This window comes from Dipteris shenzhenensis, chromosome 5 (assembly GCF_047967505.1).
Source record: "Dipteris shenzhenensis isolate YYH24624 ecotype China chromosome 5, Dip_SZ_1.0, whole genome shotgun sequence".
In the NCBI taxonomy this organism is placed as follows: Eukaryota; Viridiplantae; Streptophyta; class Polypodiopsida; order Gleicheniales; family Dipteridaceae; genus Dipteris; species Dipteris shenzhenensis.
In genome coordinates, this window is record NC_141600.1 from 54,896,756 (window position 1) to 54,916,026 (window position 19,271).

The 19,271-nt window shown below is 43.9% G+C and overlaps 1 protein-coding gene across 1 annotated transcript in view; it reads right to left on the reverse strand.

Annotated features, from left to right (window-relative positions):
- The window catches only part of LOC147902213 (long-chain-fatty-acid--[acyl-carrier-protein] ligase AEE15, chloroplastic-like), a 183,611-nt gene that overhangs the window by 20,815 nt on the left and 143,525 nt on the right, over positions 1-19,271 (reverse strand). Inside the window, exons 13-15 of the mRNA XM_087374865.1 lie at positions 15,901-16,038; positions 15,635-15,794; positions 2,461-2,540 (exon numbers count right to left, since the gene is read on the reverse strand). Coding sequence (XP_087230991.1) covers positions 2,461-2,540; positions 15,635-15,794; positions 15,901-16,038 — 378 coding nt within the window. The remainder of the gene's footprint in view (positions 1-2,460; positions 2,541-15,634; positions 15,795-15,900; positions 16,039-19,271) is intronic.

Here is a 19,271-nt window from a genome sequence, read left to right on the forward strand (position 1 = left end):
CGCTGGAGGAAGGAGAACAAGAAAGGGTAGGAGAGAGGGGAAGAGGAGGAGAGGAGGCGGGGGGGGCTGCGGGGGGGGAGAGGAGGCAGGGGGGGCTGCGGGGGGTAGAAGGGGGCAGGGGAAGGTAAGGGGACGGGGGAAGGGGGCGAGGGAAGGAAGCAGCGGGGGGGGAAGGAAGGGGGCAGGGGGGGAAGGAAGGGGGTGGGGGTAGAAGGGGCGGGGGAAGGTAGCAGCGGGGGGGAGGAAGGGGGCAAGGGAGAGGTGGCGGGGGTTAGAAAGGGAGGGGGAGGGGGCTGGGTGGGCGGGGGAGGGGGAGGGAGAGGAGGCAGGCGGGGGGGGAGAGGGTGGGTGGGGGAGAAGGAGGGAGGGGGCGGGGGGGCTGGCGGGTGGGGGAGAGGGAGGGCGGGGAGGAGGAAGGGGAGCGGGAGGGTGAGGGAGGAGGGAGAGGGGGCTGGCGAGGAGAGAGCGAGGGGAGGAGCAGCAAGGGGAGGGGGGGGCAGCGAGGGTGAGGGAGAGGGACAAGGGGCCCCATTGGCTGAGAGAGGAGAGGGGGGGGGGGGGGCAGCAGCTCACAGGGAGAGGAGCAGCTCTTGCTCTGGGAAGCTCTCAAGGTGCTTAAGGAATTGTGCTTCCTGTAGCAAGTATTGTGACTAGAGGCTTGAGAAAATTGGAGGCCCGTTCTTCCTCTTGCGGCAACCACCACCCTATCATCTCATAAAATGAGATAGGATCTGCCCTTAGGGAGATACTCAACGAAGTAGCAAATACTCCATAAGAGGGAGCCTAACTGTTGAGAGTGCAGGGCCTTGCTTTGCAAGGTTGTGGTCAAGGGGCTTTGCTAGGGCAAGAGACATGGGAAATTTTCTTCATTTGTTGCAAACAGTCCTATTTCCCCTCCTCCGGTGGTGATTGGATGGACAGTGCCACCAGGTGGATTTTTACCTCAATGAATCTTAGGATGCCTCCCTCCCCTATTATGGCTGCCATTGGAGCAGCTTCAAGATTAATCTTTGGAGAATCCCACCCAATTCTCAGAATGAGATTAATAGGCAGCGTGTCATGTGGAACGACCCCATACTTGATGATCATGGCAGACCTCTTGGTGCTTATAGTTACATGCACGGGTCCAGATGGAAGAGAGGACCTGCTTTCTCTGTGGGCTCTTGGAAGGATTTAAAAAACATTCTGGTTGATCATAAGCTTCAATTGGTAAGTCACCTGAGGAAGTGAAAGAAGAATTGAGTAGACTGATGCATCCTACCCTTGGCCTGGGTCTCCACACATGGCAGGCCTTAGCATCACTCTATATGTCTTGTGGCTTTTACAAGGTCAGGTATTCCACTTCAGGTCATAGGGCTTTGACGAGGTTCAGATAGGAATGCCTTGGTTTTTTAAGATCACTCTAGGGGCAGGTTATCCAGGTCTATGGATGAGATGTCCTATGAGCGTTGTTTTTTAGCCTGCTAGAGTTTTGGGTCATGTGGAGCAGTGCTTCTCGACTTCAGGTTGGTACCTAGACCCAAGCCGGGATCACATTCCCTTCATGGAACAGAATCATAGGGATGATGTCATTTGCTAATAAATGCACCAGATGGGTTTCAATGGTTTACTCTAGTATCCACAACATAGCAGCAATCCCAATACAAAATAGACATGACAGCAGTTATACAACATGTTCTCATTGGATTCCTTATTCAGTTAAACATAGATGCAGACAGATTGACCTGCACCCTTCTTAGCAAGGTTTGCAGATTTTATGAGAGACAAAATATATAGAAGTGAGATTCCATTTTGCAGTGTTCAAATTTAACTTTGTGGTGACCCTGGCCTTGCTGATGCTTTCTGGAGTTTTGTGTTGAAATTATTGGTCTCTGTCATAGCAAGTGATTCAACTTCTATATTTACGTACATATCATTTTCTAGGAGCACTTTCTTGCTGGGTTTGAATGGATGCTGTAGATGGGCAGATATGTGCACGTCTGAACATAAACATCCCTGTTTCCAAGACCAGTCTTGCCTTTGTCGACTTGAAACTTCTGTGTTGTATAATACTACAATTCTTGAGTACAAGTCCATTAAGACAGAGGGGATACCCAATTGTAACTTGTAAAGTACAGACATTTATCCACCACCCCCTCCCCCTTCCCCCTCCATTTCCACCTCCCCCTCCCCCTCCCCCCTCCATCTCCACCACCCCCTAAAATTTACAGAAATAAATATACATAAGGGACTATTTAAAATAGTTTTGAGAAAAATTTACAGATTTGTTTAGAATGAGAAAGTTACAAGTGCATATACAGTCCTTATAGCTTGTGCAATCATGAAAGATGTTGAAACCCCATCAAGTTACTTTTAAGTCAAAATTTGTGACAGAGGTTACATCAAGGAGAGAAATTTTTTACTGGTTTTTCAGTACATTATGTTTTTTATTCTGAGGGATGGAGTGAGACAGTAATATACCTGCCCTATCACTACAATTTGCTGAATAAATTTGCTCTGTATTGCAGCTTCCTCTAGAATGGTTGGTTCGATATTCTCACCTGCTATGATTGTGTAGTAAATTAGTATCTTCCAAAATAGAAAAAAGTATAAACAGTCTACCTATGTGGTTGTTAAAATTTTAAAGAGTTGCTTATGTAGGAATAAAGTGGAGACAGGTTGTGAACACAAGTGAGCAAGAGTGCACACACAAGAAAGCTCCAATAGAAATGTTCAAATGAAACAATACAAGTACTTGGTATATATAGTACCCAAGTACTACTGGTCAACCATAGGGTTGACTTTATGCCTACAACACCATATCTTTGTAATCTCTTACAAATCCCCCCTCAAAGATATGGCTGAAAGTACCCTCGAAACATCTCAGGTGTACCCTACAGTACCTAAAGTACCATGGTTGCACAAATACATCCAGATGGATATGCAACCTATGGGAGTACATGAAAATAATGTGTGAATCACTTCACAACCCCCCTTGACATTGTGAGAATGTCTCTGATACCCAAGCCATGTCGATGTCGTAAAAAAAGATATGTTAATAGGGCTTTGGTGAAGATATCCGCCACATTGTCTTCAGATGGACAATAGATGAGATCAATGAAGCCATCAAAAATGCAATCCCGTACATAATGATAATGATTTTCAATGTGTTTCATGCGAGCATGAAAGACAAGATTGTTGGCTATGGCAATGCAAATCTGGCTGTCACAGAAGATAGAGTTTGCTTCGCCATCCTGTGCATGATGCAAGTCATGCAAAAGCTTCCTTAACCACATTAACTCCACAGTGGCTGAATTTGCAGCTTTGTACTTGAAACGCTCAAATTCTAATCTCTGATTTCTTAGCGTCGATTCCCGGGTACAATTACAGGCGATGGCATCCTGAATATCCTCCCAACCTATCTCGTGGATTTCATGCACACAAGATACGTAATTCATTTTCTTCATGCCTATCCACAAGCCCACAAATCCCTAGATGGTTCCCTCCTGCCACATGTCATCATTTTAGACCTTTAGCTTGGTACACCATTTATCCCTCTCTTGGGGCACAATTAAAACATTTGCCCCTTGGCATTCTTACATATTTAGGTACACCTAGGCCTGAGCACTCGGAACCACCTAGTCGATGCCAATACACCCTCACCTAAGACCTTGGCAGTTACTTCCCTTGACCATTTAATTTACGCACATAAAATATTACAGAAGTCGGTTCTCTAAGGGAAAATGCCCACCGATCTCGGCTAGAGCATAACATTCCTTCCCTCTTCAAGCATCAGCATCCTAGATGATGAAATCTGGGAAAACACTCTCCGTAACTGGTATACGGATTCCCAGGTAGCTTCTGATAGAGGTAGACCATGCCATGCAACCAACACCGTGGGTATCTTCCGATTGCGCACTTACATTGTTCCTCGGTCCAGGAATCCGGTTGGTTTGCGTCTTTCATTATCCTCTATCTCCTGAAACAAAACAACACCTTCGATTAGTGAGTCACCTGTATGCAAAAATTTCTTTAAACGAGAAACATGAAACACTGGGTGCACCTTACAACCCTGTGGCAATTCTAATTTATAGGCTACCTTGCCTATTCTTTTTAGAATTAACCATGGCTCACAATATCGAGGTGATAACTTAGTACACTCTCCTGCAATCAAAGACTTAGAGTGCGAAGGAACTCTGAGAAAAACTTTTTCTCCTTCCTTAAATTCTCTAGCGGATCGATTTTCATCCGCATACGCCTTGGCTCTATCCATAGCTTGGCGGATGTTAGCTCTTGCAAGTGCTAGCATCTCCCGCATCTGAACCACAAAGTTCGCGGCACTAGGCACTTTCTGAGGTATTCCAACTATAGTTGGATTCGCTGGCCTATAACTATAGTTCAACTCAAACAGACTGAACCCTGTAGAGGAATGTTTTCTATCATTGTAGGCAAAAACTCTAACAATGGCAACCACTTGTCCCATGTATGTTGCCTCAATGACACATATGCTCTAAGCATATCCTCTAAAATTTGATTGATTCTTTCCGTCTGACCATCCGTTTCTGGATGATCCCCACTACTCATTCCCAACTCAGTCCTTAGTGTCTCAAATACCGCAGTCCAAAAATGACCGGTAAATTTGACATCTCTGTCTGACACTATGGATTTGGGTAATCCATGTAGATGAAATATATGTTTAATAAACAAATCCGCTACTTGCGGGGCACTAACAGACTCTCTAGTTGGAATGAAGTGAGCCATCTTGTTAAGACGATCAATAACCACAAGGATAGAATCATACCCACCTTGTGTCGTAGGCAGTCCTACAATAAAGTCCATGGAAATGCTCTCCCACTTGGTGGTATCTCCAAGGGCTGTAAAAGTCCGGGTGGCTTCACCCGCTCTGCCTTACTTACCTGACACGAAAAACAACGTGTCACATATTCATGAATATGCTTTTTCATCTTTAGCCAAAAGAAGTCTCGCTTCACGAGATCATATGTCTTCTCGACTCCTGGTGGATGTCCCGCCCATGGGCTATCATGGCATTGCTAAATGACTCTCTGCCTGAGATCATTCTGATTAGGTACTACTACCTTGCCATTTCTTTTCAGCATACCATCCCTTATGGCATATCTTGCATAAGTTTGGCCTTTTCTGAATGCCAGGTTATCCTTTTCCCCGGGTTTTAACATATGAGCCTTAGGCCATAGGCTCTGGACAAACTCGTCCACCTTTTGAGTTTCTCTAATCTCGGCCATTAGAGCACTCTATAACACCGTGAAACTCATGTTATGCATAATGTGTGACAATGCATCAGCAACTTTATTATCCTTCCCTCTTCGGTACCGAATCATCAAGTTAAACTCCTACATGAGTTCTGCCCACCTAGCTTGGCGGCCTCTCAAGCCAGGTTGTTTACAAAAATGTTTCAAAGTATCATGATCAACATCCACATAAAACTCTGATCCATACAAATAATGTCTCCATGTTTTCAAAGCATGGACAACAGCATACAACTCTAATTCATGAGTTGGCCAATTTCGTTGAGAGGGAGAAAGCTTCTTGCTTTCAAAGGCCACTGGCCTTCCCTCTTGGAGGAGAACTGCTCAACTGCAATGCCACTTGCATCAGTTTCAAGGAACAACGGTTTCTGGGGATCAACTATTTTTAACACCGGTCCTGAGACCACAGCTTGTTTTATGGTGTTAAAACTTTCCTGTTGATTCTGTCCCCATATAAAAGGTACTTTATCTGAGGTTAGATCAGTCAATGGCGATACTATTTCAGAATATCCTTTGATATGCCTTCAATAAAATTAGACAAATCCCAACAATGATCGCAAAGCGGTCAAACTCTAAGGGATTGGCCAAGTCAGTATCGTAGCCACTTTCTTTGGATCCATTTCTACCCCCTTAGGAGTAATTATGAATCCTAAATATTCAAGTCTTACCATACACAGTATAGTTTTCTTTTTATTTACATAAAAACTGGCTTTCCTCAAAGTACTGAACACTATTCTTAAGTGTTCGTGATGCTCAGTAATACTTTTACTGAATACCAGAATATCGTCAATAAAATGTACTACAAACTTTCCGATATACGGACATAGTAAATCGTTCATAAGCATGACGAATGTAGCTGGAGCATTGGTAAGTCCAAAGGGCATCACCAAAAACTCATAATGTCCAAACCTACTTCTAAAAGCCGTTTTATGCACATCCTCTGCTCTAATACGGATCTGATGGTAGCCATACTTAAGATCTATCTTACTGAAAATTATGGCCTCATGTCATGCATCTAGCAAATCATCGATCCGAGCCATCGGATACCTGTGCTTAATAGTGATATTATTCAATGCTCTGTGATCTATACAGAGACGAAAAGTATCATCTTTCTTCTTCTTTAATATCACTGGTGAAGCAAAAGGTCAAAAACTGGGTTGAATCTGCCCCAACTTGAGATATTCTTCCAGTTGTCTTCACACCTCAGCTTCTTCTGTAAAGCTTAATCTATATGGAGGTCTATTTACAGGTTCTGCCCCCGGGATAAGCTCAATTTTATGCTGAACATTCCGCTCTGGAGGTAACCCATAAGATAACTCATCCCTAAAACAATCAGAGTACTTCTCCGATATCGCTTTAGCCAACTCGGCCATTTTCCCATCTTGGGTAGCCTCAATGCTAGCCGATGCATCATCAATCGACTCTACCGATGCTATACATAGACACAGAAACTCTTTCGGAGTCTTTCGAATTTCCATGGCTGAAATCAATGATCCTTGAGGTAAATCCTTTTCACCTCGCAAAACATATTCTAACCCATTCATCTTGAACTGGTAAATATGCTTTTTCCAATCAATGGTTGGATTTTTCCTAAAATGCCAAGCCATGCCTAGGGCTATATCTGCATGAGCAAGCCTGGTCAACTCAAATTCTAGCTTCTCAACATAGTCATGTATTCGAAGTTCCAACTGGGTAACCCTCTGGTCCCATACTTCAGTTGAACTTCCGTCCGCCATCCTAACCGTATAAGCATAGTCAAACGGACTAGTTTTCAACTTGAGCCTCTTAATAAGCTTCGAGTTAATTACATTGTGCGTTGACGCTGAGTCAAACGAATACAATCACATCATGATTGGCTACTTGTCCTTTCATTTTAATCAACTCAAGCTCATCGAAAACCATATACCCCGTTTCTGCGGGCTTTGAAAGGATGTTATCAAGTGCACTGCTTACTTAGTGCTTACTTAGTAACAGGCACACTTAACAACATTGAGAAGGTCCCGCCAATTGCATCTGCATATGTTCCGCATTGGGACTCTCCTGCATTTCCGTGTCGCATTCAGATATTATCATATTGGCTGTGCGACGGTCTTTGTTTAGTAAACAACCTTTCCACTGATGTAAGTGTCGATTCTCGAGTACAATTACATGCGATGGCATCCCGAATATCCTCCCAGCCTATCTCGTGGATTGCATGCACACAAGATACGTAATTCATTTTCTTCATGCCTATCCACAAGCCCACAAATCCCTAGATGGTTCCCTCCTGCCACATGTCATCATTTTAGACCTTTAGCTTGGTACACCATTTACTCCTCTCTTGGGGCACAATTAAAACATTTGCCCCTTGGCATTCTTACACATTTAGGTGCACGTAGGCCTGAGCACTCAGAACCACCTAGTCGATGCCAATACACCCTCACCTAGGACCTTGGCAGTTACTTCCCTTGACCATTTAATTTACGCACATAAAATATTACAGAAGTCGGTCCTCTAAGGGAATATGCCCACCGATCTTTTCGAGGTCATGCTATCTTGGCTAGAGCATAACAGTACTCTGCTTCACTAGAGGAAAAAGAGACTCGCTCTCACTTCTTACTGAGCCATGAGATACAGGCTGAACCCAATGAGAAGCAATAGCCAGTAGTGGACCGTCTATCGTCAATGTCCCCTGACCAATCTGAGTCGATGAAACTACTCAGCTTTAGATCACAATCTGAAGCATAATGCAAGCCAAGAGAGAGAGTGCCATGGACATATCTGAGAACCCTCTTTGCTGCATTCTAATGTGTGATCGTGGGGGGACAATGCATGAACTGGCTCAAAAGCCCTGTGGCGTAGGCAATATCAGGCCGTGTGGAGCATAGATATATCAAACTGCCAACCAATTGCCTGTACAAAGTGCCATCAAACTTTTCAGCAGTATCATGCTTACTCAGCTTGAGTCCCTTTTCCAATGGAGTAGCCACAGGCTTACAGTTCTCCATTTTAAATTTCTGCAACAACCCCTTCGAATACTTTGTCTGTGACATAGAGATCCCATCATGGGTCTGCCAAAACTCAATGCCAAGACAATAATGCAATAGGCCCAAATCTGTCATGTCAAAGTTGTGACATAAAGCGGACTGCACTGCTGTAATTTGCTGCAAATCACTGCCAGTGAATATGATGTCATCCACATATAGTACCAACATGACCAATTCTGATTTTTGCTGCAGAACATACAGATTTGGCTCTGTATGAGTGTTTACGAAGCCCTGGGACAGCAAAACTGATGTATCTACTGATACCATGAACGAGGTGCTTGCTTCAACCCATATAGAGCCTTCCTGAGCTTGCATACCTTGTGCTCATCCCTTCACCTCAAAACCTTGGGGCTGATGTACATAGACCTCCTCTTTAAGATCTCCATTGAGTCTATTCTCATTAATTGGTTGCAAATCTGAAACATTTGAGGGAGAGCCATCCTCAACATGTGGCAAGTCATCTGAACTATGAGAAGTAGAAGGGGAAGCATCAGGAGACTCCATCTCATCATCCTCAAACTGGATGATGTCCAAAGGGGTGTCATCGTATGGTGGCAAGTCTGCACTAGCGGGCTGCATGCACTCATTTTCAGAAAAGAGAACATCTCTGCTGATTATTACCTTCCTAGTAGCGAGATTATAAAGCCTAAATCCCCTGCTTTCAATGCTATACCCCACGAAAATGCATTTGACACTCTTGTCATCAAGCTTTGTCCCATGTGCATCTGGAACCAAAGCATATGCCACTAAGCCAAAAACTCTGAAATGACTAACCATTGGCTTAAAGCCATACAAAGCCTCAAATGGAGTCACATTAACCAAAGCTTTAGTAGAGCATCTGTTCTGAATATAAGTGGCTGTTACAACTGCTTCTCCCCAAAAGGCCTTTGAGACTCTCTTGAATTTCAGCATGCATCTCGTCATTTCCATGAGAGTACGATTCTTCCTCTCAGAGACTGGATTATGATGTGGTGTGTAAGGGCATGTCAAGTGATGTTTAATCCCATGTTGCTTCAAAAATCCCTGGAATGCATGTGACATGTACTCTCCCCCTCTATCTGAGTTGAGTGTTCCAATTCTAGAATTGGTTTGGTTCTCGGCCATAGCTTTGAACTCCTGAAACCAATAGAACACCTCAGATTTTTCCTTCATGAGAAAAAGCCATGTGAACCTGGAGAAGTCATCTATAAAGGTCACAAAGTACATTGCTCCTCTATGCGTGGGAATAGTCATGGGGCCACATACATCACTATGCACTATCTGCAACACTCTGGTTGCCTTGACCCAATTCTTGCCTTGTTTACTGAATGGCAAGCGATGCAATTTGCCAAGTGCACACCCCTCACACACTTCATTTGCTGGTTGCTGTAATTTTGGCATTCCCTAAGTCATATTATTGTTGTACAAGTAGGACAATGCCCTGTGATGGACATGTCCAAACCTGGCATGCCATAAATCAGCCTGGGAAGTGTTTGCTACAGCCAATACCTTCTGATCATAAGTCTGAGCATCAAGCTTGTATAAGCCTCTGTCATATATGCCTGTTGCTACAACCTCATACCCTTTCTTTGGATCCTTGATCCTGCATTGGTTATCCTGAAATTCGACTAACATATGTTGATCATAAGCAATGTTTGAAACTGTTTGCCTCAACTCTGGAATATACCAAACATCTCAGATATACTTAACTTTCCCATTATCAAGCTGAATAGGAATGTGCCCAACTCCGATGATGTCTTGAGAAGCATCATTGGCACATGTAACCTATTTGCCATGAACAGGTGTGATGCTCTCAAATCACTCCTGGTGAGGAGTTTAGCATTCAAATCCCCCCTGGCATCCATCTTCTCATCAAATGCAGCAAACACAAAATCTCTATCACCTTGGGCAAGATGAGCTTCACCATGTGCATATGAAGCACAAGTTTCAGTGGGAGCAACAAAATTACTACTAGAGCTCTCCCGTTGCCTCTTCTTTTCATTGGCAATCCTATTCTGACACTCTGCGATGTAATGCCCTGGCTTCTTGTAATAATTGCATTTGTCATTTTTTTAATTTTTGCTTGAACTGCTTGCATTTCCCTCCTTGAGCTGAGTTGTATGGCTGTGTTTTGGCTCAAACTTTTTCTGAAATTTGCCCTTTCCATCCATGGCAAGCGCTTACTCACCTTGACGAGAGGCTTCGGCAAAATTTGAGCATCTCTCCTCTTCCTGCAAAAAAAGCCCAACTAACTCATCGAATGAGAGTGGGGCTATCTTGAGAACAATGGTCAATGAAGTCACGAATGTGCCATATGAGGGCGCTAAGTTATTGAGAGTAATAGAGACGAGCTTCTTATCTTAGCTGATGATGTAGATCAGTGATCCTGGCAATATGATCAGTGATGGCCTGGCCTTCCTGCATCTCGAGATCCTTGAGCTGATTTGTCAAGGCAATGGCCCTTGCCTCATTCTTAACATGATACATGTTTTCCAATATTTCCCATGCTGCCTTTGCATCCTTGCACGACTTGATAGTCGTCATAATGTGCCTCTTCACATTTGTGGCAATCAAAAACATCGCTTGGGCACTACGGCAGTTAAACTTCTTCTGCTCCTCGGTCGATGCTATGGGACTAGTAGGAGGGGATGTAGCAGTCTCTTGTCTGCCTGTAGTAGTCTGACCCGAAGAAGCTGTGCTGGATGTAGATGAGCCTGCTGGCCTCACCTCATCCCCACTAACAATATCCCACAAGCTCTTACCAACCAAGATGTTCTTAAGCATGAATGACTACAAGGCATAGTTTGGTCCATCCAGCTTGTCACCCTCGGACAAATTGCCAAAACTGTCTGAAAGAGTCGACATGATGCAAAATGGGATACCCACAAGCTGCAAATGTACCTGCAAAAAGAACCGCAAGTCCCAAAAGTGCAACTGGTTGCAAATGTGCCTGCAAATCCCAAACTAATACTGGCTCTGCAAATGCAAAGTACGACTGGCTGCTCTGAAATGTCATTGATTGCACAATGCAATCACTGCAAAAATGGCATCAACCAATCATTGCACTCTGCTGCAATCTAAAGTGCAATTCCAAACTGAAAATGCACAACTCAAATCTGAAATAGTGCACCCACCAGTGCTCAAATGCATCCACCGGAGCTCAAAGGTATCCACAACTGTAAAGTAACTGCAAATGCAGCCAATAATGCAGAGTATCTGCAAATGCACATGAGAGTGCACAAACAGTCCCGAAACGAAATACACAGCTCAAAACACTTATTGAAAGTGCACCTTGGCCTGAAACACGTGCAAAACAATCTACTGACTATGTGGGCAAGCTGGAGATGACAAAGGAGCTGAAGTGAGTTGTTTGGCACTGAATGAAGCTGTCGGGAGTACTTCTTAACACAATACGTGTGTAGAGAAGAGACTGGAGAAGTATGGAGACGCCTGGAGCTGTTGGAACACACTCGGGAGAGGCTTGAGCTGAAAAAGTCCAGATCTAAGCAAAAATGCCCAAAAAACAGCCGAAAACTGCTCGAATCGCCTTCTAACAAGTTGTTCGGGCTCGAAACCAGGTTCCGACAAGTCGTACGGACTTACGGCACTGTTACGCAACTATACAGACAGATCCGTACGGATTGTATGGACGGGGGGGAAAAAGGTTTTTCGCCTGAAATGGTGTGGGACAGATTTGTTTGTATGCGGGCAGCTCCGAAATTTTAAAAAACGTCGAAATCGGACCTCAAAAGGTCAAAAAACAACCGTTGGACTGTTGGAGCTACCTCAAACGAAAGCTGGAGAGCCAGGAACGCGCACTCGAGCACCAAGCTTGCGGGTGTCTGGAAGCAAGCACGGGAATGGGCTCTAGAGACGAAAGCGCTCTGATACCAAATATAGAAACAAAGTGGAGACAGGTTGTGAACAGAAGGAAGGCAGCATTGGTGAGTCTTGATCTTGAGCAAAACACTAAATGAGCCAATGAGAAAGTGCATAATGCCAAGTCATTCCATACTCTACCATGAGATGGATGTAGAGAATGAGGCAAGGGTCATTGCTTTGACCCATCAACTCAAAGAGGTCAAAATGCAAGGTGGTCAATCCATCTTGGAGCATGTGTCAAAAATTGCAGATTTGAGAGATTGGTTTCATAGTACCGATGAGCCCGTTGAAGAAAAATTTGTCCAATCACTCTCAACACTTGGCTCAAGGTGTTTGTTACTTCATTGAGTATTTCCTTGAGTTGGTGAGTATGTTGTTGCAAGAAGAGGAAAGAGTTTCAAAAACTACCATGCTTCCAGCTATGGTGAGCAAGCATTTGTTGACCATAGTACGGGAAATTTTCAGAAAAACAACAATACCAAAGGCAACGAAAGTGATGCATCTGGCAAAGCTCCAAAAAAGGTTGGAAAGATAAAAAAGGAACTTGGTCACTTTGTTGCTGAAACATCAAAAGAGAATTGCAAGCAGAGCTTGGTCACCTTGTTGCTGAAACATCAAAAGAGAATTGCAAATGAAAGAAAGAGATAGGGAGCTTCTAGCAATTACAATAAGAATGCCTATTTTGTGGCACCGAATTTGTTGCACCTACTAGTGAGAATGCCAATTTGCAACCACACGCTCATAGTGTGCAATATGAGAAGCATTTTTTCTTTGCCACAATTGATGAGATTTCTTGCAGGAGGGACACCCATGGGCAAGTTGGACATGAAAATCCTTCACTTCATTTTCAGTCAATGATACTTGGTTTTTGGATAGTGGTGCTTCAAGGAGTGGTTTGAAAGCATCAAATTTGCTTTTGGAAGGCAAGCTACATGTTCCAATGATGCTTCACAGAACATAATGGGGGCTGGAGATATTCCATAATATTGGCCAATGGCAAGGCCCATTAGTGTGAAAGGCATCACCTGTCCAAGCATCTCTACCACTCTTGAACTAGAAAAGAAAGGCATCCAAGCTGCTCTCTCGACTGAATAAATGCCACCTTCCCCTCCCTTTTTGTATGAGGGTAACTCTACCATGTTGAAGTCACCTCCAATGATCCAATAATCTGCAATGGGGGCCCAAGGGAGAAGTTTATTCTTGAAAAGGACACGATCCCCTCTACCGTTGGGGGCATAAAGGTTGAGAAGACCAACATTACATCTCTCAATCAAAGTATGATCCACTATGCTTTAGAGGATTTAATAGTACTATGTTTGACCACAAGGGAAAGAAAGGAATCTGAAATGAGTATTCCTCCCCTAGTGCCAAAAGTAGGAGACCAAAAAGCATGATCAAAAAGCAATTTTCCTAAATTTGCACAATCTCTGTCATCCAACTCGTGTTCTCGAATCAAAACATGTCAATAGAGCCCCCAGTGACACCTAGACAAAGCTGATTACGTATCAATTGCCTTCACAATGACGTGGTACACCACCAAGGTCATGAATATTCCGGCTAAAGAGGCTGGAAAACCTTACCCGACCTAGTGGTAGAGAAAGCTCCCTCTTGAGTTGAAGATCTCCTAGGATAATGGAGAGGAGAAATATCCAATGGGGAGAGAACCCCATACCTATGGGAGATGACACGTTTTCGTAGGAAAGCAAGAACTCTGTCACCAAGAGTAGAGGGTACAAACTCTACCTCTCCAAGATCAGCTAGAGGAGAGAAAGAATTCCTTTGAGCCAAGCACCGAAGTGCGTAAAATCCTTGCCTACAGAATTGCTCAAGAGGAAGGAGCCACACCCTTCCCTTAATCAATGAATGAGACTGAGGAACTAAAGTGGAAGGGGGCTGCTTAGACTGAAGACCAAGACTTGGGAGAGGATATGAATTTACTGCATCAATAGCTTCATCCAAAGCTAGGTATGGGGCAATTATGGATGTGACCTCAACAGGATCATGGGTATCACTAGCCCCTACCAGAACTAGAATATCACTAGCCCCAATCAGTGAAGGGTCTGAGGCACCAGTGCCCTCTCGATCTACAATTGGTGGAGGAACAACGATTCTAATTGCAACCCAATGTGGGGCAGCAGGTGCAGGATGAGCAATTGCACAACTGGTGGCAGGCGTGTATGAGATGCCAAATGAAACTCTGTCGAGGACAAGGAGGGGCTGTACTAGAAGGTTTCTTGGGCCTTCTCTTCTTCTTTGGGAGATCTCTAGCAAATAGACATTGATCCTGCTTGCCTACGATCTCGACTCTACCTAAAAAGAGTCATCATGACACTGGAGCATGATGTCGTCACAAAATAATGACTCTAACTCCAGCAACTTCATTCGATCTAATTGCCTCTACACTAGAAGAGGGTAAACCAGGGGGTGGGGGATCTCATTGACCGGCCCAAAAGTAGCTCCACTACTTGAAGCAAACCTAGAAATCTAATGAAGAGTGAAGTCGTCTGCCAGTCCTCCTTGACGGGATCAAATCTCTAGGAGAAGGGCTTGAAGAAGATTCGAAAATGAAAAAGGTGGTGGGTGAGTTCCAAAGGTAAGGTCGCAAGAATCTAGTCCCTATCCTATGGTTTGGAAGGGTGGGACCCATTAATGCATGCATAGAGGGTGGCGGAGACCTCAAACTTGCAACTACAGCAACTTGTCTTTTGAAAAAATACACACTCTAGCGGCTGGTGGAAGTGGACAAGGATTGACTGAATGGGTTGTCATTCATCAATCAGAAGTGGAAGGCCGATACAAACTGTTTAAAATCCATCCGTCGGTTGGAGAAGGTTGAAGGTTGAAGCTAGAAATTGAGGGGATGAAGGTAGGGGTGAGAAGGGGCTGAAGGAGGGGCTGAAAGGAGGGGAGGGAGGGAGCTAAAGGAGGGGCTTAGAGTTGGGGATGAGGGAGGGGCTGAAAGGGATGAGAGAGGCATTAGAGGACTGAGAGAGCTGAGAAAGGAGGGAGCTAGCTGTTGGACATCTCAGGCAAGAGGCACACCAGCTGAGGAAAGGAAGGAGCAGCTGGAGGTGAGAGAAGGACAGCTGCGGGGTTGGAAGGAGCAGGTGTAGTAGCTATGGAGGGGGAGAACAGCTGCTGGCGGATAAAGTGCACCTGTGGGGCATGAGAGGACAGATGCGGGTGTTGGAGAGCAGCTGCAAGGGGGGGAAAGACTTGATGAAGTGAAGGAAGAGGCTGCAGGAGAGGGAGCATCCTGCGTGGGCAGCAGCTAGAGGCGCAGCAGAAGCTAGGGGATGGGGGGAGAGAACCAGACGGGAGAAGTTGCAACGATGATTATTCTTTTTTAGACTTAGAGAACTTCTCTTCTTTGATCCTCTACCAATGCTGGCATGATTTATCGGCATGCAAAAAAGGCTCAAAACCCATGGCAGTCAAAAAGATGATGCGGTTGTTTGTAGTAGAGCAAGTTCTCCATCCCACCTGTTGATAATACGATCGTATCCTTTGCACGACCGTCTAGTACCAAATTTCCACCACAAAGGCAACTTGGACCTGACTTTCTTGCAGGTGCAATCCATCCAAGGTCCCCTGTATCCAACCAACCTTCTGCATCAACGGCCTTGCTTGTTGCATCATCATTCTGCAATGTATGAGATGCATCCAAAAATTAGCATAGTTAACACAAAAGATGTATAGCATCTCAAAATCAATGTACCTAAGACTTACCAGACAATTTCAGCAAGTACCTTATAATATCCTTTCATTACTTGTGGTCCACGAGCTTTTATAAGACCTTTTGTACCATCTGGAAGGGTTTCCCCGGAATTTGCATCCACAATTTTGATCTCTGTTTTACCAAGCGCTCTACCCACAGTTCCAAGGACCTGCCAGTTAAAGAAAAAGGACATTGTTGGAAGAGATTGTTGACAACCACAATCAAGGATGTTCACATCTGAATACATTAACAAAGTTAACGTTACCCTTTGATAAATTTGGGAGAGGAAGAATTGTATACATCGCTTTGCCTGGAAAAACTCAGTAAGGAGTGAAATACATGGGGAAAGAATATAAGCTCATAGGCATGAGAATGAATTGCTAGAGAGCTGTACTTGTCTAGTGTCAAATCAATCAAGTATCAAGCCTACAAGCTCTTTTGTCTACATGTGAGTACTTTCATTTTGTTCGTTGTTCTTGCTATTTCATTTCCATTTCATTATGTCTCTCTTTGAGTATCATTATCTCTCTCCCTAGCCTACCCTCTCTCTCTCTCTCCCTCTCCACCATGCACCTTCACTATCTTTTGGAATATAGTAGGCCGTTCCCCTGATGCAACCTCTCAAAGAGTTGAAGACCATGTGGTGAATTGACATATGAGCTTGGTGCAGTACTAAGATTTTGATAACCCCCATACATAGCTTGTCTACCACACCCATCAGAAAGAAATGCCTTAGCGAAATTGGGTGCTGGAGCTAAACAAAAACTAGAAACTGAATGTTATGAAAATAATTTGCAGTGTTTGAAAACACGGTTGACAACTATGATGTTTTAGACAATATTGAAAACAACACTAATTCACATCAATAGCATGGCTACTGATCTGGTCAGTAAAATCATCAGTAATAGGATGTTCCACTATGGGCTCCAGTTTGCCTGTAACTTCATTGTTATGAATCTAGTACGCATCTTCGGATTACATGATCAATGCCTCGCCTATATAGAATACCTACTATTACCATGAATGGCTTACTTTTTAGTGCTAACCTTTTTCTTTGATCTGTTGTCATATTTGGGGGAAATACTCCATCTATTAGGAACTGCAACAACTAATTGTACCAATCAGCTCCTCAGAGGGCCTCAACCTGAAACATAAATGCATCTGGTAAATCATCCGGTATACCTTCCCACCAAAATTTCAAATAGATTGCAATTTGCTCAAGTAGTCCACAACCAAATTCTGCTTTCCAGGTGTATGGTTTACCCTGTTGTCAAATTCTTGTAGTAGTAGTATCCAGTGCGCTACCCTTCCTGTGAGCTGCTGCTAGATCACCAAATACATGAAAGCCTAGTGATCCATATGAAAAACTATTTTATTTCCCTATAAATAGTGTCGAATTTCTGAATGGAATAGATCATGCCTAGACATTCACGTTCCATGATTGAATCATTTCTTTCCGCTAGTGACAGTGTCCGGCTGGCATAGTAATTGGTTGATACCAACCTGTTTTCCTTGTCTACATCAAGACTGTTCCAATTGCTATGTCAGATGCATCCACAAATATATGGAACTCTAGGTTCCAGTCCGGCGGTAGCACTATGGGTGCAACAACCAGCATCTTTTTTAGAAGGTTAAATGCCCCGTTCTGCTCTTCCCCTCAATCCTACTGAACATCCTTCGTGAGTGGTTGACAGGCATAAGATAGATACCTTAAGAATATGTTATGCCACTTGATCTAGCTGATAAATCTCATCAACTCAATTTACATTTCGGGGTGCCTTAGCGTTTTGAATGGGCTTCCACCTCTTTTAGGATCAATCAACATGCCGCGGAAATGAAGTTACCCAACAAGTATTCCACTGCAGATTGCGAATGTGCACTTTGCCGGATTTAAACTCAGTCTAGCCATTCTGCATTTCTCAAAACACAGCCAAAGGTGTTGGACATGCTCGTTTCCTTTATCGCGCACATTAAAAGCATCCAAGAAGACCCTCATGAACGTGGTCAGATACGGTGTAAACAGCTGTTGATTCCACAATTGAGACGTAGAGGGTGCGTTCTTCAATCCGAATGCCATTACGTTGCTTGCAAAAACTCCCCACTCCGTGACGAAGGCTATCTTGTCTTTGTCTTCCTCGACCATCTGAATCTGGTTATAGCCACTAAACCATCCAGAAAGTTGTATACCCCATGCCTTGCAATGGCATCTAATATGGTGTCTTAGAATGGTAAGGGAAATGCATTGGCGATTGTGGCCGCATTCAATTTCTTGTAGTCCATGCAGATCGTAGCTTTTCATTCTTCTTTGGAACGATCACAATGGGTGATAGCCATGTAACCTTCTCCAGTGGGTATATGAACCTAACCTTTAACAACTCGTCAATTTCCTCATTCATCTGAATTTTGTTCAGCAAAGTTGGGGTTTATTCGGTACCTCTGCTACACCACTACTATAGTGTCCTTTTTAAGACTAATCCGGCAAACACACAACCTTGGATCTACTCCTCTCATATTTGTATAAATCCCAAGCAAAAATCTTTGAATTCTGTGAGGAAGTGAGTCAATCCTTTCCGGAATTGCCATATATGAACACTTATTTTCAATGTTTGCATCTTTTCTGCTATGCCCAGATTAAACTCTTCGAGGTTGTCTTCCTGTACGGATTCCGTACAACGTCTACTCCCGTCCGTACACCTACGCATCAGTTCATCTGTATAGACCGTACATGCGTACGGATTCCCGTACTGTGCGTCAAATTTCGTATGTACAGTTATGTACGACCGTCCGTACAGCTCCATACTGCGCGCCAGTTTTCGTCCGTATAGTTTCGTACGGCCGTCCGTACAATTTTCGTACATATAGTTTCGTCTTTTGCGCCAGTTTTGTCCGTACAGTTCGTACAGAATGTCCGTATGATTCCGTACAATTCTGTACTTGCAGGATTTTTTACAGGCTGAAGGCGTTTTGCAGGCTCACTAGTGCATCAGCCATTGTTTGGCTTCGCTTTTGGGAGCACATTTGAAGCTGTAGCAGACATTGTGATAGATCTGTATGTTTTGGAGAACATTTGGGGCTTTTGCAATTGCATTGCAATCTGGCAGTGAAATTTGGGGCTTTTGCAGGCAGAGTGCAATTTGTGCAACATTTGGGGCTTTAAGATAATTTTTCCTCTTTTGTATGCAATTTCCCGCAAGAAATTAGGGCTTTTGCATTTGGGTTGCAATTTTGCAGGTAAAAGAGCATTTTGGAAGTTTGCAAGTAGTTTTGGACTCAATACGAATCAATTTGCAGACTTTTGCCAGTTTTTGCAGATTCTATTTGCAGATTTTTGGGCATTCAATAGAGCATTGAAGTGCATTTTGAGCCTTTGATAGGCTGTGACATTATTTGTCATTGTGGGCA